At 35.7% G+C, this 15857-nt stretch overlaps 1 protein-coding gene across 1 annotated transcript; it reads right to left on the reverse strand.

The window, feature by feature from the left end:
• Window positions 1-1553: 1553 nt before the first annotated feature.
• On the reverse strand, window positions 1554-2020 carry LOC129239297 (acylphosphatase-2). Its single transcript, XM_054874695.1, has one exon. It carries the CDS (start codon window positions 1936-1938, stop codon window positions 1642-1644), a length of 297 nt encoding a protein of 98 aa, XP_054730670.1. The 5' UTR covers window positions 1939-2020; the 3' UTR covers window positions 1554-1641.
• Between the last annotated feature and the right edge of the window lie 13837 nt (window positions 2021-15857).

The raw sequence follows: 15857 nt of genomic DNA on the forward strand, positions 1-15857 counted from the left end.
CAATGCAGAGGTGCAAAGGAAGGCGGTGTGCGCCGGCGCATTGTCGTGATGAAGGGTCCAATTGTTGACGAGGTTGGGCCGAACCCGGGCGACGCGGTTTTTTAGCCGAAGGAGCATTTCTTTGTAAAATGTCGCGTTTACAGTGCTTCCTGGAGGTACAAACTCCTTGTGGACGATGCCTCGAGAGTCGAAAAAGATGATCAGCATGGTTTTAATCTTGGATTTCGACATGCGTGCCTTCTTGGGTCGTGGCAACTGGCCACCGTTTTACCTGGTCAGTGGACAGAGATTGGTCCCCGTAAGACTGCTTGAGTAGCCCAATGGTTTCGGTACTCGTTTTTTTAGCTTTACGCAAAATTTGATCGAGTAACGTTGCTCCAACGATCGCTGCATTTTCGCCACTGCAAAATCCTAACACACTTCTAAAACAGCTTTCACGCGCGGAGCGATGTTGACTGCACCGCTGTTGCCAGCGAACTGGGACCAGTTTCTAGTGGAAGCGGAAGGTCCAACGATCCTTTTCCCCCACCTGCCGATATGGTTGATCGCTTGGCAGACGCTCCGCGCGGGAAGGCTCATTACTTTTCAGTCAAACCTTGTATAATGAAATCTCAACATTTTTTTTCCTGGCGAAAATGCGCAAGACTGTCAGCAAAAAACAAAAAAAAAAAATTTAAAAGCAACGCAATTTTTCAGGTCTTTCAAACTTGCGCTTTATTATGCCAGAAATTAGTGGGCTATAAAACTGCATAATCGAAATTTGTCTGCTTAAAAAGCTTGAAATTTTAATCATTACCTTTTGAATGTTTCGGAATTTTATGTTATATTGGTTTCTGTTGTAGAATAAAATATAATTTTATTTAAAAAAACATTAAATAAATAAGCAAAACTTTTCAATATGTCGCGTTGCTGTTATTGTGAACCCAGATATATAGTCTATGTGGATGAGGTTAAAATTCACTTTTCTTGAACACCCCTGTTTAGATTTATCGGCTCATGAAAGAATACGCAATTTCATGTATATGCCTTTATAAAAATCTTAAAGCAAAAATACTTTAAAAGACATTTAAGAATGGATAATTGTAAAGAATCTTTACAATGCTTAATATTTTTGACTCATTCAATAAACTTTTATGGCTCTGTAATAATTTTTCGGATCCTAAGTCGTGATAGCATTTTGAATTTCTTCAAAAACAAAAAGTTTAATTTTGTTCCACTGCGTAATCCAAGAAAATATAGCCGGCAAATTTATTTGGTGGACTGAGCGATATTATCTAGTCCTGAAACTTCACAAAATGCCTTCAATATCAGCAATCTGATTCACAGAGGCTCATTAAAAAGAAATTTATGCAATTTGAACAGCGAATAGTTATGTATACCGCATTGTTAGATATGACCTTGGCACTCCTGTAACAGCTACGTACTTAAGTATGCATGCAGTATAGAATCACAATTATTTACATACCTATTAAAATAAAGCGCCAGGCAAGTTAAAGATCCAAAAGTAAAGGTCTAATAGATAGTTCAAGCAAGCCATATCGAGTTGATCTAAGTACATTTTTGATGGGTGTTTTATTTTCTTAATATTTGACTTCTAAATATGTATTTGTATGGTCAATATTTTATTTATTCAGTTCGGCTTCAGTTCTTTATTTCGAATGCCTCTGCCGTATATTTCTCTATCTTCTTCACCTCGGTAAAAATTATTTCTGTGAATTGCGCTACAAAGGCTTCAGCCTGTTCAATGACTTTCTTAAATTTTTCTAATTTCGGTAGAAGACCCTCAATATGGCCCTTAATTCGGTTCTTTTCAACTTCTTTCGCCCAACCGCGCAGTCCGAGCATATTTACTTGTGTTTCCAGAAATTTGCCAACTACCTCCTTTGGAAATTCACCTTTGAGGTCGAAATCGAGCGAAAATAATTGCTCGGTGGACATAACTGTAATTTGGATTGTTATTTGCCGAATGATTATTAAATGGAATAAAAATTTGTTTGATGCTTCAATTGAAGTTACACATTTTCAAAATGTGACAGTAGGCAGTAGTCATGGTGGAATTTTAATTCAATAATGGTATGGAAACAGGGCGCTTCCTGTGCATACAAAATACTTACAACATTTCTAGTAATTTAGTACAAGACAAAAATGTTAATTATTGTTAAATAACTAATTGGCAAAGGAAATTGGGAAACATTTATAGCCCATGAAAAGCAAATGTGGCTAAAATATGAAATTGGATATCACAGAAAAGAGATACACATGCAAAGTTAAGGATGAGTTGAAAGCAGCAGTCATATCACAGCTGTACTTAAGAAATATTCATCTGAATTCTGCCAAGATCAGACATCCCAATAACATATTCTGAGATGCCTGAGCCCTCTACAAACACAGTTGGCATTCTGACTCAGTATATGATGGTCAAAAGTTGGGTATCCATTTCTCCAAGACCAAGAGGTGTGGTCTGCGGTGTGAGATTTATTTAGTAATTAAATCCGTAGTTTGGCATATTTCTTCGCAAAAACTCTCCCCAAATATCTCTTATGCAGTGTCACCTCCTTTCGGAGGCTTGCCTTTCAGTACAGTTAAGCAAGTTTTTATTTATTCTGAAACTGAACTAAATTTTTGTTGTTGGTAATACGCAGATGATGTGCGCTAAGGCATGGAAATTATAAAAACCCAAACCGAAGGGAAGAAAGTTATGCCAAAAAAATTCCTTCATTGGCACCCTTACTATTTTTTTTCCAAAATAAATTTTACATGTGAGTCCACAACCCGAAAAGTATTGGTCTTTCAAAAGACGCGTCTAGATATTGCTTTAAAATAAAACAAGTAAACATTTAGATTCTTCCAGGTTTCACTAAGGTTTTCACTTCGACTTCATGCTCTTTTGTGCCCTCTACTCCTCACTGTAACTTATCCAAGTCCAGTTTCCATAAAATACCTAACATGGAGCTGAGTTGGGCTGAGCGTATGTGCCCTTCTTCCGGCTCCATCAGGCTGAGAGGTCTCATCCTTCTTCGCTCTACAGCGACACATTCGGGAAAAGAAATGCTGGAGTTTCCAGAAACTACTCGCAGAAACAACAGACGGCAGTGCACCAAATTGTTTTTACAAAACGATTTGATTATGTGCACAGCATAAACATGCAAAACGGCCACGTGCACATTCATAAATAAAGGTGCACGGATATACCGAAGTTAAAAACGTCGACGGCTTCCCCGCACTAGACTCAAGCCAAATGTTTCTCCAAAGCAAGATCACAATATCAGTCATTTGTTTGTGACAAAGCCGAACTTAAAGTTACGTGAAGCTAAAGCGGTTTTAAGGAAATGGGGTGTTAATGTGTCCAAAGACACGGTTCGAGGACATTTATGTGCAGAAGACCTAAAGATCGGGACCACATTAAAAAAAAACGCGAATCTCTTTATTTCACATTAAAAAAAGGCTTGCATGGACTAAGTTAACTTCAGAATGGAATTGGGCAAACGTAATACTCACGGGTAAACCTTCTTTTTGGGCGAATAGTTCTATACGTCGATCCATGTGTTCTGATGATAATCGGCAACTTCAACGAACTGTCGGTTTTGATGAAAAAAATTTACTAAATTATTTATTTCTTACCGCCAGTTGCGAGGGTGTTTGAAAAAACAAGCCAATCTTCGATTTTATAAGAAGACAACGAGCGACAAGTGCAGAGCGGAAACTAGGATTGAAATGTTGGATTGGCCTTCGCAGTCGCCTGATGCCTACCCTAGGGAAAATGTTTGGGTAATAGTTAATCAAAAACTCAAGGGACAAGAAATATGGATGGTGAAACAGCCATCAAGGCGAATTCGACTGATTTGGAGTCGATTACCTCCACAGCTTGCGCAGAAATTAACTCGAAGTATGACTCGAAGATGTGAAGCCATTATAGCTAATGGTGGTGACTATAGATTTTATTTAATATATTGCGTATAATAAATATTATACGCCCATACAATGCAGTTTGTTAGAATCAAATTGGTGAAGTAGTTTCCATGTTATGGCGGTCACTTTTCTATTAGACAGACTGTAAATAACCAAATTTATATATTTATATATTTTGTTTGAAATAAAATGACTCACTACTCGTATTAATTAACATATAAAGCGTTTTAATAATCAAAGGCGCAAAACCTGGATTTTATTTTATTTTGTCTTCTCTGCATATCGATATTTTTCAAAGGATTTTCTAAGTGCTTTAGAGAAAATTTCATATTTTATATTATTTATTGATCACACTAACTTGCCATTTTTGGTATGGAATTTTTTTTTTTTTTTATTAAATTGCAAATATTTCATAAAAAAATAAAAATCTCATTTCACGAAAAATTTCAATCTGGCAAAGCTATATTTATTGATTGCATCTCCAGAAAAGTCAGAAATTTTCTTTATAGTCTAAAAACAGTTGTAATGATTTTCCAACTTCAACTGCGTATTAAAAAAGAATTCTTCGCATTGCGAACTACAGAAAATGTCGTAGTTTCAAGTTCAATTTTCGTTTTGGAAATTATTTTTATATTGTATTTTACATTTTTACGCTTGCACTAAGGTCCTTGTGATAATTTTTGGTTACCGAATTAAAAGTTTTTTTGGACTTAGGGTTAATGATCTTAATCGAGCCGACCGTTGAAGTCCGAAACCTATTTTCGTACAATTTGGTGACCATCCATTTTTACTTAAACGGATTGAATACTTTGAGTTGTCTGAAATACTTAAGGAAATAATTAGCACCGAACTAAGTGCATCCTTTACGTGGCCCACGCTGCATAGTTTTTATGGAATAATTTGAAAAATAGTTACCTCTGCTGCTTTTACTGCAAAGATTCGGTAGATTTTGCGGAAGAAGAATCTCATCCCAGAACTCGCAGAGGCCTAGTTGCCATGAATTGACTTCTTTAGATTTTATAGTAGTCGTATTAGCTCGTATTGTAAAAGTATATATTTGAGAGGAAATGTTAAAGAAAATTAATTCATCGAAGGAGTTGTACGTATGTAAATATTGCTAACTAAAACACGTACAAAGCTTTCGGTTTGCTTGATTTTTTATTGTTACAAACATTTATATGTAGGTATATATAGTAAGTCCTTTTTTATTGATAGCCACTCTCCGCTTGCTCTCCATTTTTCTCTTCATTAAAACACCACACTTCACTATTTGATTCCAGTCCTCGGCCTTGCTCCAAGTTTTGGGCATGGAAATGTTTTTTGGACCACAACTAAGAGCAAAGTGTGGCGCATTTAGTGAGGAAACAATTACGCCCATACATGCACACATACAAACATACGTCTATTATTCGGTGCATTTCGCTGTTTTGCTCTTTTTTCTCACTATTTCTTATCATTTTCCTTCAGCAACTATGGAAATTTAACATATAATCTCAAATTTTATGCCATTATATTTATTAATTTTTTTCAATTCGCCAAAAACGATGCTGTTTATTTTTGATCCGAACTGCGGCGAGTTTATAAGTATTGTTTTGAGCTTCTCCATTTTGGGTATTTCCCCTTCAAGGCGACCCTTGATACATCCATGTGCGACCTCTTGAGCCCAGCCTCGGATGCCGAGATAGTTGATCTCGTTCTCGAGAAATAGGCTGAAGAGCTCATGGGGTACCCTAGCGCTGATCTCGAATTCACAAGCATAGAGGACGACTTTTTTAACACGTGGCTTGGGTACTTCACTGGACATGACTGTAAATTTCGAATATCAATGCCAACCGAATTGAAAGTGTTACATTTAATTTGAATATTTAAATTCATTATTTTATGATTTTTATTTCGTTTTTTTTTTTGACAAATTTCTAAACCAAATATTGACGCTCATGTTTTTTGTGGAATCAAAAGAGTTTCTTTGCTGTGCTGTAACAGAGTGCCTCATTCTGAGACATAGAAATATTTTTTCAATAGATCGACTGAGCTTCCCCTTTGCCGTCGGTCAGGTTCGGGCACTAAAGTTCGATGCGGTCTAAGTCATAAATGGCCAAACTTTCGTCGACTTTTTTTGTTCAAAATTTTGTGGATATTTGCTCTTTCACTTGTCAGTGCTACAAGTCAGCTATATAAGATTTTTTTTAATGTGGGCATATTTATTGAAAAACTTAAAAGTATAACTAAAGTTGAGCCTAAGAGAGAGTTTTTGAATTTTAATCTAGTTTCTTTGCTTGCTGGTAAGACTTCACAACGACAAGTTTTAGCTATCCCTTAAAGCTAAGTTCAACTAATTGAATGACTTCCAAATACATCTACTGAACTTTGTTACTCCGAATTACTACTTTTATTTAATTTTTATCATGGTAGATTAGTGCAATGGGTTTAAACTTCGCTTATAAATTAATTCTCTTTTATTAGAATTATTGACTTAAAACAAATCCCAACACATACATCTCCAACTAACGTCTCTCGTATTAAACGTGGTATGCCGATTGTGTGTGCGGGAGTACTAGCGAGAGTGTTCGGGCGAATCAGCGCTTTTTTGAGATATTTTTCTCTGCTATTTTCAATTTCTGCACCAACCATCGGTATTTGAAGATTTTTATCAATGTTCGCGTTTTTGACATACCATGACACTGCTGGTATTGGTCTCAGTACTTGTGTATGTCAATATAGCATAAAGTTGTGAGCTGAGATGCATTGCAATCGAACGAAATGGTCATGGTGAGAAAAACTTCGAATATTGCTTTGCTTTGTTTGTTGTTATATTTTTTCACACAGATGGCTCGCTGTATGTATCTTAATACGGGTATAACTTGAAATGTTAAGGGACCCTAATATGAAGCTTCCATGTGTTACTGGCCATAGTTTCAGTTATTATTGAAAAAAGTAACACAAAAATTTGAGAGGAGCGAAAGTTACAAAAAAAAATTGCTAAAAATTCTCAACAATATATTTCAATTATAATATAAAAAATTATATATAAAAAATACTGTAATATCACCAGAAAAAAAGATAATCTCGAAATTTCATTAGTGATTTATAGCCCGAAAAAAATCTTTAAGAATTGCATGCACCACAGATTGAAGAACTATATTCTTATTTTTAGTAAAATCTAAATCCAAATAAAGACTAAGTGTTTCTTGAAGAGATAATTGGGAAAACGTTTGCTCAACCTCAGAAACCCTTCTTGATATTTTAAATTAAATTAAAAATTAAAAACATACTTGCATCTGTCATCCTGAACATAACACTTTTAAATATCAAATTTTTTTCTATTGAGGTCTGCAAATTGACATTACAATTGAAACTTATTTCACTCGGCATTTATTTATGGTATTTGTGAAACTTTGAAGCATGGGGCTCATTAGATCCTATTTATATTATCAAAAATGTTATAGGAAATGTATGACGGGATTATGTATCTACTGAATCAAAATGATTTTCGAACAATTTTGAAGAATTATTATTTTTTTATTAATACTTTTATACTCAACATTAAAAATATAAATATTTTGAGGTTATGAATTCTTAGACGATTTTTATCACTTGGGATCAATACCTTAAATTTTCGGTGAACATTATTGGTATTTTAATATTGGGCACTCCAGAGAAATTGGACTTATCGTATATAAAATATTGAAATCTAAATGAATAATTTGGTTTCTGAAAGTCTAAAAAAATGGACTTATATTACTTTGAAAATTAATATTGTATTCGGAATTCGGAGTACGTAGGTTAGAATCTCCGTGAAACACCAAAATGAAGAAAACGTTTTTTCTAATAGCGGTTGCCCTTCGGCGGCAATGGCAAACCTCCCAGTGTATTTCTGCCATGAAAAAGATCCTCATAAAAAATATCTACAGTTCGGAGTAGACGACTCCTAAAACTGTAGGTCCCTCCATTTGTGGAACAACAACAAGACGCACGCCACGATTAGTAGGAGGAGCTCTGTCAAACAGCCAAAAGGGATGTAAACGCCAATTATGGTATATGTATATATTTTGACAGTTTGACATTCCTAATAAAATCTATTGGATGTTTCCAGTCACTATTATAGCAAGTGTACTATTTTTTGTATTCTTCCAATGAAAATAAAAATCATGTGCAGCATCGTAGACGTGGTAGAAGTGAAACTTCTGTGTGTGAATGAGTGTGAATAAGAGAGAGAGGAAGAGAAGGAGACAGGGATAATTTCAAAAGAAATACAACAGTATGCAATTTGTGTAACCAAAATTCAATTTTATTAACTATATATGCATTATGCTATCATCTGTTGGTGGTTCCATTGGTAATACTGATACTTGTATAATTGGTTTGTGATAGCTGAAATATGAAATATATGTACGTGACTCAATATTTTCTAGATAACGTGTGAAAATTGCATCTAGTGTAGTTCCGGATTTTGTTGTTGATTCTTTAGGGATATTGTTTATCTGCAAACCGAATTTTTCTCGAAGAAATTGAATCAACGGCAAAGAATCATTGGATCCGAAATTTACCTTGAAATCTCCCCCGAGAATCAATGGAATTTTGTCTTCGCCTCTTTCAAGTGCATTTGCACCTGCGTGACTGTAAACCAGTAGTGAGCGGTGAATGAAATATATTATGTCATCAAGATTTTGGTTCGGTGAGATATAGATGGCGGCTATGACAATAGTTTTTCCATTCAGCGTTTGACATTCTGCAATGCAAACATCGCCAACTGGTGTGACTGTTGATGAATATGACTGAGACTGCCTTGCAGTCATTTCCATGTTTGGTGTGACGATATTTACGCTATCATCTTGATTGTGGTAGATTGCCACACCGCCAGATGTAACATTTAGTCGCTTATATTTGATGACGTAATTGAAATTTGGTATACTAATATCCTCGTTATCGTTTAACCAAGCTTCGGACAAAAGTTCTATACTCGATTTGTGGATGACAGAGTCTGTTAAATCTGCGGAATGTGCTCGTAGGCTCTGACAATTAAGAGTATATAGGTACAGATAGTCCTCTTCTCTGAGTCATGAAATTGATTATTTGTTTATCCACAGTTTCCAGTCTATTTAACGATAGTCTCGGGAATTCATCTTGTAAATGAGACATACTGACTGATGCTCGTCGACCATGGAAGAATCTAAAATCATTTCCGTTCGTTATAATCCACAAGCCTTCAATACAAGTGACTCGTGATAAAGCAACGTAAACTAATGATTGCGAATGTTTTTTATCATATTCGTAAACAACTTCAGAATACGTGCTTCTCTGAGACTTGTGAATGGTCGTCGCACAAGCACAAACTAATGGTAAATGTGATCGTTTAGCGTTAATCGTTTTGTTGTTGTTAAGCGGGATTGTTGATGTGCGTCGTCCGATTGGTACCGCTGTTTTACTGATATTATGCGCTGCAACATGACCAGCAACTTTTTTTCTGATTTTTTCTCTGTCGCGTAACATTATGATGTATAGTTCTCCTTCTCTTTCTCTCTATGTTATATATCTGTATACTTTGTTTTACAACGAAGCCTACGTCTTAGGTATAGAAAATGTATAGCTCTCTTTCTCCTTCTCTCTACGTTGTATCTTTTTTTCTCTCTCTCGTAACGAAATCTCTAAATGTTACATTTTTTCCAATTCACTCTCCATTCTCGCTAAAATATCAGCCCGCCGCTAAAGAAGTTTCACTTCAAAAGCATCAATATTAATAGATAGTAGATTTTGCTAAACAGCGCCATACCTATCGTCTGCCAAAACTGCCTCATTTGTGTGTGTCCAACAAGCGCCGGTTAGCATGAGAAAGAAACAACTGGGGTACTTTATTAAGTTCGATCAAAGTCGCAAAAGCGGTTACCGTGCAAATCAAGAAGAAGAAGAAGATACATAAATCGTATAGTTTTGTACTGTGATTTTCCTTCAGTAAAAGGAGACCTCAGAACAGCTTTACGGGAACATTTGTTTGAACGAGCATGTAAGAGAATATTCTCCATTGTTTGTGTGTCGACGATGGTTTCACAGAAAAAAAAATTAACTTTTACTTTGATATTCAAAAAGTTTTTATCAAACTAACTGATCGAGGCAGATTTATTTTTATTATTCGCCTTTCCTCTGATTTTCGGATTAACAGCTGATTTACCACGCACCAACAACAACCCAGTCGTCTAGAGCATCCGCCATTTCACTCAAGCTTTCTTGTTGTTGCTTCTTCTACTAGTCAATGGGAAAAATGATTGCTGCTGCATGAACTTTAATAATAATTTTTATTTATTTTCATCTTGTTTTCGTTTCAAATGGCGATAAGCAATATTTCGGTTATAATTGCCATGAGACCATTTTCGGACGACACCCTCCGCGGGGTGCTTAACAGCACTTAGATCAACATATAGTTACATACAAAAACAAATTCAAGCAACATAATTACACAGGAGTATGAAAACATCTGAGAGCGATTCACTTAAGTAGTTTTAGGTTTCACAGTGCACACATTCACATATTCATTGGTATATATGTATAAATGGATGTATATATATGCAGTTATGTGTGCTGTATTTATCGTTAATGGCTGTTTTGAATTTTTTTGGTTACATCCATAAAGATGTGTCGCTTTGAATTATCGTTATGTCGTTGATGCTTTAGAAGTGATTTCAATAAATTTCCAGCGCAGCTTTGGTAACGTAAATCGATTTCTTCGAAAATGAACGTCTGTAAAGGGTATCTAAGTAAATGTGTATGTATGTATGTTTGACTGCTTGCTCTGGGTGTGTGTGCATGCTTTCAGCTTTCACACGCATAATTGGATTATGCGGCCTGGCAATATGTGACGGCGGCGCTTCATTTCAGATGTCGAAATACATACATATGTAACTTCATAAATTTGGCTTGAGAAAAAGTGATAATCAAGATAAGCGCTTGTTAGCCGAAAGTGGCATCCATTATGCAGTCCCGCATAATGCTGCGAGGCGATGCCCGTCAAGCGGTGTCTCGAATTGATTGAAGCTAGTTTTCGTGTGCCCGGCTGCTTAGCGCATTGCACCGCTTTGATAATGAACTTGAAAACAAACCGAGTTTTTAATTCAATTCAACTCACCATTTCTTATTTTTTCCTTTTTACTTTGTTCGCAATTAAAGTGCAATTAATCTTACTGGGATCCTGTTTTTCTGAATTCGGTATTCGTTAATTTAATTTTGTACAATTTAGCGCATGTTTCTTAATCTGCAGCGCCCAGCAACTGAAGTATAAATGGTTGACGAGTTCGCAGTCGCGTATTGGTTTTGCAGTTGTTGCAGCGCTTTCTTTCAATCACGCCACAGACGAGTTGCGCTGTTAACGCCTCATCAGCTGAGTCCACAGGGTGTTTATGAAGGCGCTATTGAGTGTGAAGTGGCCAAAGCTGGTAGCGCTAGTGAGCCACTCAGTTACTTTCTATGTTTGCATGCCACAGCAAATATTTTGCTTGGTGAAAATGCCTTGGTAAACGCGTTTCGATAATTACACTGAATAACAACCCAAAAATATCTTGTTTGATGATTACATTTTCTAAAGCAGTTTTTCATGCTGATTACAAATCTGAAAACCGTTTTTCTCTATCACGTCAGGTTTTTAAGTTATTATGCCTCCACTTCATATAAAGCTGGGGCTCATGAAAAATTTCGTGAAGGCACTATACAAAAACTCAGATGCTTTTCGGTACCTATGCAACAAGTTTCCAGAGTTGAGTTATGCGAAAGTGAAAGAAGGTGTATTCATAGGTCCACAAATAAGGAAGATCATAGCAGACAGTCACTTCGAAGATTTACTCAGCAGAACTGAAAAAAAGCATGGTTGGCATTTAAGTCTGTTGTAGCCAATTTCCTTGGAAATAATAAATCTCCTGACTATGTAAATATTGTGCAGAAGTGCATTAGTGCGTACAAGTTAATGGGTTGTAACATGTCCCTCGATTCATCTTCTCGACTCACATCTCGACTTCTTTCCAGAAAACCTAGGTTCTGTTAGTGATGAACATGGTGAACGTTTCCATCAGGACATCTCGGTGATGGAGTCACGCTATCAAAGTCGATGGAGTGCAGCAATGTTAGCCGACTATTGCTGGATGCTTCAGCGCAACATGCCAAATTGTCAGCACAAACGCAAGTCTACAGCCAAGAAATTCAAACCAAACTAACTTTTAATTTAAGGAACTTTACGTTATACCTATGTATTTTACAAGTGTATTATATCTTAAACTATGTGTATTTGTGTATTTATGTACTCTATTCAGCGATATATGCTCTACTGTGACTTGCCTGCGAGTTGTTTGCTTTGATACAATATTACACATATATATATGGTCAATGCCAAATATCTCAACAACGGTGGGTGATAGAGACAAACGGTTTCTATATTTGTAATCAGCATGTCTTACTTGTCTTAAAACAAGTGTTGGTTTCCAAGATATTTTCCGAAAGTTTTTTTTTGTTGATCAGTGTTATTTTTTATGTTTTAAAATTTTTGTAGATTTCAATGTCATTTTTAATGTATGTACGAATGTATGTACATACATATATTGCGCATGTATGTACATACATTCGGACTGCTGGCGAACCCATTGCTGGCTGCCAATTTACTTTCACCGAAGCTGAGATTTCAAGAGTATGGCCATCCAAACTAATATCTGAGGGTGAGTTATTGCCATAAATTTTATATGAAAGTGTGGATTTCATTTATTTTTTAACACTCTTTTATTTCACTTTCACCTAAAGAAATACTTACAATAAGATATTAAATATTGTTGAAAAAATGTTTTAAATTTCTTTTCATACATTTCAACCTGTAGAGAAATATTAGGCTATGCCAAAATTTTATTTATTTATTTATGTTTGACAAATGTGCGTTAAGGCAAATTGTCTTTTCATTGCACAAACTTATCATTTAAACTACAAATTTGCAACTTATTTTAGACTTAAACTAAGACTAGTATCATAAACTAAGTAATGTAAGAATCACAAAATTGTAGCGGTAACGGATAAGAACAGAAAAAAAAGAATTAACAGAAATGTAGTAACATAGGGAGAGAGGTACATTGGTCACTATCGAAATAGGTATGTAACTGCCGTTTTAAAACATCTATCTGATTCTCCACATAAAAAAACTCGAGCATGTACTTTTTATGGAAGAAAAGGCGTGGGCGAAAAATAATTGTAAAAAATCAACGGTATTTTGTAGGCTCTTAAAACTTCCACTTTGTATACTAAAATTGAATGGACTATTAAACTGCATACCTAGAAAAAATCTAGATATTTCAGTTATAAGTTGAAAGTTTTGATGAAAGTTTACAAATTTTCGCATAAGGTTTGAATCTTTGCGTTATATGGTAGTTTTCATTAATATACAGGGTTGGCCATATTAAACTGACCCATTGAGTAACCCTATAACTTTTTACTGTAATTTGAAATCTAAGGTTTACGTCAACAAGCCAAAGACACTAGGCGCACTTAAGGCCAATATCCGACGGGAAATAGCCGCCATATCGGCCGAGACGCTGGCCAAAACTATGGAAAACGCCGAAAAACGGGCACATTACGCTATACGAGCTAAGGGCGACCACTTGCGCGATATCATATTCAAAAAGTGATGTAAACGAATCTCCTTGAACTAAATTAAATGTTTTTCACAATGAAACACAAAAAAATGTTTCTTTTTCCATATTTTTTTAATAATCACATGGGTCAGTTTAAGATGGCCAACCCTGTACATATCCAAATACGTACTAAGAACGACCACTTGCGCGATATCATATTCAAAAAGTGATGTAAACGAATCTCCTTGAACTAAATTAAATGTTTTTCACAATGAAACACAAAAAAATGTTTCTTTTTCCATATTTTTTTAATAATCACATGGGTCAGTTTAAGATGGCCAACCCTGTACATATCCAAATACGTGCTAAGAACGACCACTTGCGCGACATCATATTCAAAAAGTGATGTAAACGAATCTCCTTGAACTAAATTAAATGTTTTTCAAAATGAAACACAAAAAAATGTTTCTTTTTCAATATTTTTTTAATAATCACATGGGTCAGTTTAAGATGGCCAACCCTGTAAACTATATCTTTACAACAAAATAGTGGTGTGCTTATAAGTTTTGCAGGGATATGACGTAAATGTGCTTAGGGCAAGTAATAGAAGTTGACAGGGGACACCATAGTACGATATCACGAAGAAAGAACAGTCTGAAGGCCGCTGACTCTAAGCAAGTAATCTTCGTCGGTGCGATGAACACTGCTGCTCTTTTTCCATGCTCTTGTCACATTAGACTTTATTTTCTTTCTTGCTAAGCTTTATAGCTACTAAAAGTAAATTGCGAAATGTTGTTTAACTTTCTTCTACAATATATGAATCTAGAAGCATTATTTAAGCTTAATTTATCTTCTTTTTAAATTCGTAATGACCTTACCTTAGGCAAGAGTAGACCTTTTACTACTTCTAGTTTTGTATTGGTTGGTAGGCATAATGCCACAGATTTCTTAAAGTGTAATATATTTTTGATGTATATATTTTAATATTTATGATCCGTGTTCTTTTTAAATCCTAGGCTAGTTTCTACTGATCGAAATTTGATTTCCTTATCTTTCACAATAATTGCCAATGAATTACTAAAGTCAAATGCACCAACAGTTCCGCTGCGTTTATATAAAGATAGTTTATTTTCGCCGAGATGTGAATAAAGATCACCAGCAAAAAAGTGTATAGCGGCATTTTGGCAGCAGTGCTCTTTAAAAGAAGGTAGTAAAGAGTATATGGTCCAATATATGTAGTTCCTTAAGTTACGCCTCATTGCACTTGTTGCAGTCTGTTCGAAAGGTAGATCTGCGTTAATTTAATTTAGTCTCTCTAAGGTAGTGATGCAATTCTAAAAGAAAAATATCATAAGTGACAGTACCAAAAGCTTTAGAGCAGTCTCAGTCCAAAATAATTAAATATGTGCAATCGAGTACGGGTCGAATGTCGTCCGTTACCTTGGGCACTGCTGTATCACTATTAGGGCGGGTCGATTTAAAAATCGCTCATTGCTCTGTGAAAATCGTATTCTAGGGATCAAAATAAGAAACTTTGCCGAAGGAACCATACCTCTAAAACGAATTCTGATGTCCCCCAATTTGGGTCGAACGAAAAATCCCACTTTGACCCATTTAGAGTGCTCCAATCGAGTCCAAATGTATGACCGACCCCCACTAACTTTGGACGGCTGATCCACCCATGCCAGTGGCACACCCCCTGGAACTCCCCTGGGGGGTTCCCCATACAATCATTTCAAAATATCACCATTTTTGGCCTTTACATGAGAAAAGGAACTAAAAATTTCGACCCAAATGGGGGGACATCAGAATTCGTTTTAGAGGTATAGTTCCTTCGGCAAAGTTTCTTATTTTGATCCCTAGAATATGATTTTCACAGAGCAATGACGATTTTTTTGCCTCCCCACAAAAGACACTAAAAGTTCGACCCAAATTGGAAGACATCAGAATTCGTTTTAGAGGTATGGTTCCTTCGGCAAAGTTTCTTATTTTGATCCCTAGAATATGATTTTCACAGACCAACGCGCGATTTTTTTGCCTCCCCACAAATCGACCCGGCCTAATCACTATTGTTGACCAGATCTAAATTGAAACTGACACTCACTTAAGAGTTTGTACTTATTCAAATTCGGCATTATTATTTGGTGAAAACGCCTCTCCTTCTTCTCATTATAGGCTATATTTCCAGTCCATTTCTTCTGGTTGAAGTTAACTATAATGTTCCGTCCCGAGTATCGATACACTTAAGTCCTTTTTTAAAAACCATTTACAATAAAGTACGAACTATATTAAGTGAAGCGTTTCCATGATTATGCTAAAAGTCAAATTCTCATTCCAACACCTTTGATATATCGCACT

Source organism: Anastrepha obliqua, chromosome 2 (assembly GCF_027943255.1).
Source record: "Anastrepha obliqua isolate idAnaObli1 chromosome 2, idAnaObli1_1.0, whole genome shotgun sequence".
Taxonomy (NCBI): domain Eukaryota; kingdom Metazoa; phylum Arthropoda; class Insecta; order Diptera; family Tephritidae; genus Anastrepha; species Anastrepha obliqua.

What these genes read in the sequence shown, in the direction of transcription:
- LOC129239297 (XM_054874695.1), bottom strand. Translation starts at nt 1,938, where the DNA reads ATGTCCACCGAGCAATTATTTTCGCTCGATTTCGACCTCAAAGGTGAA.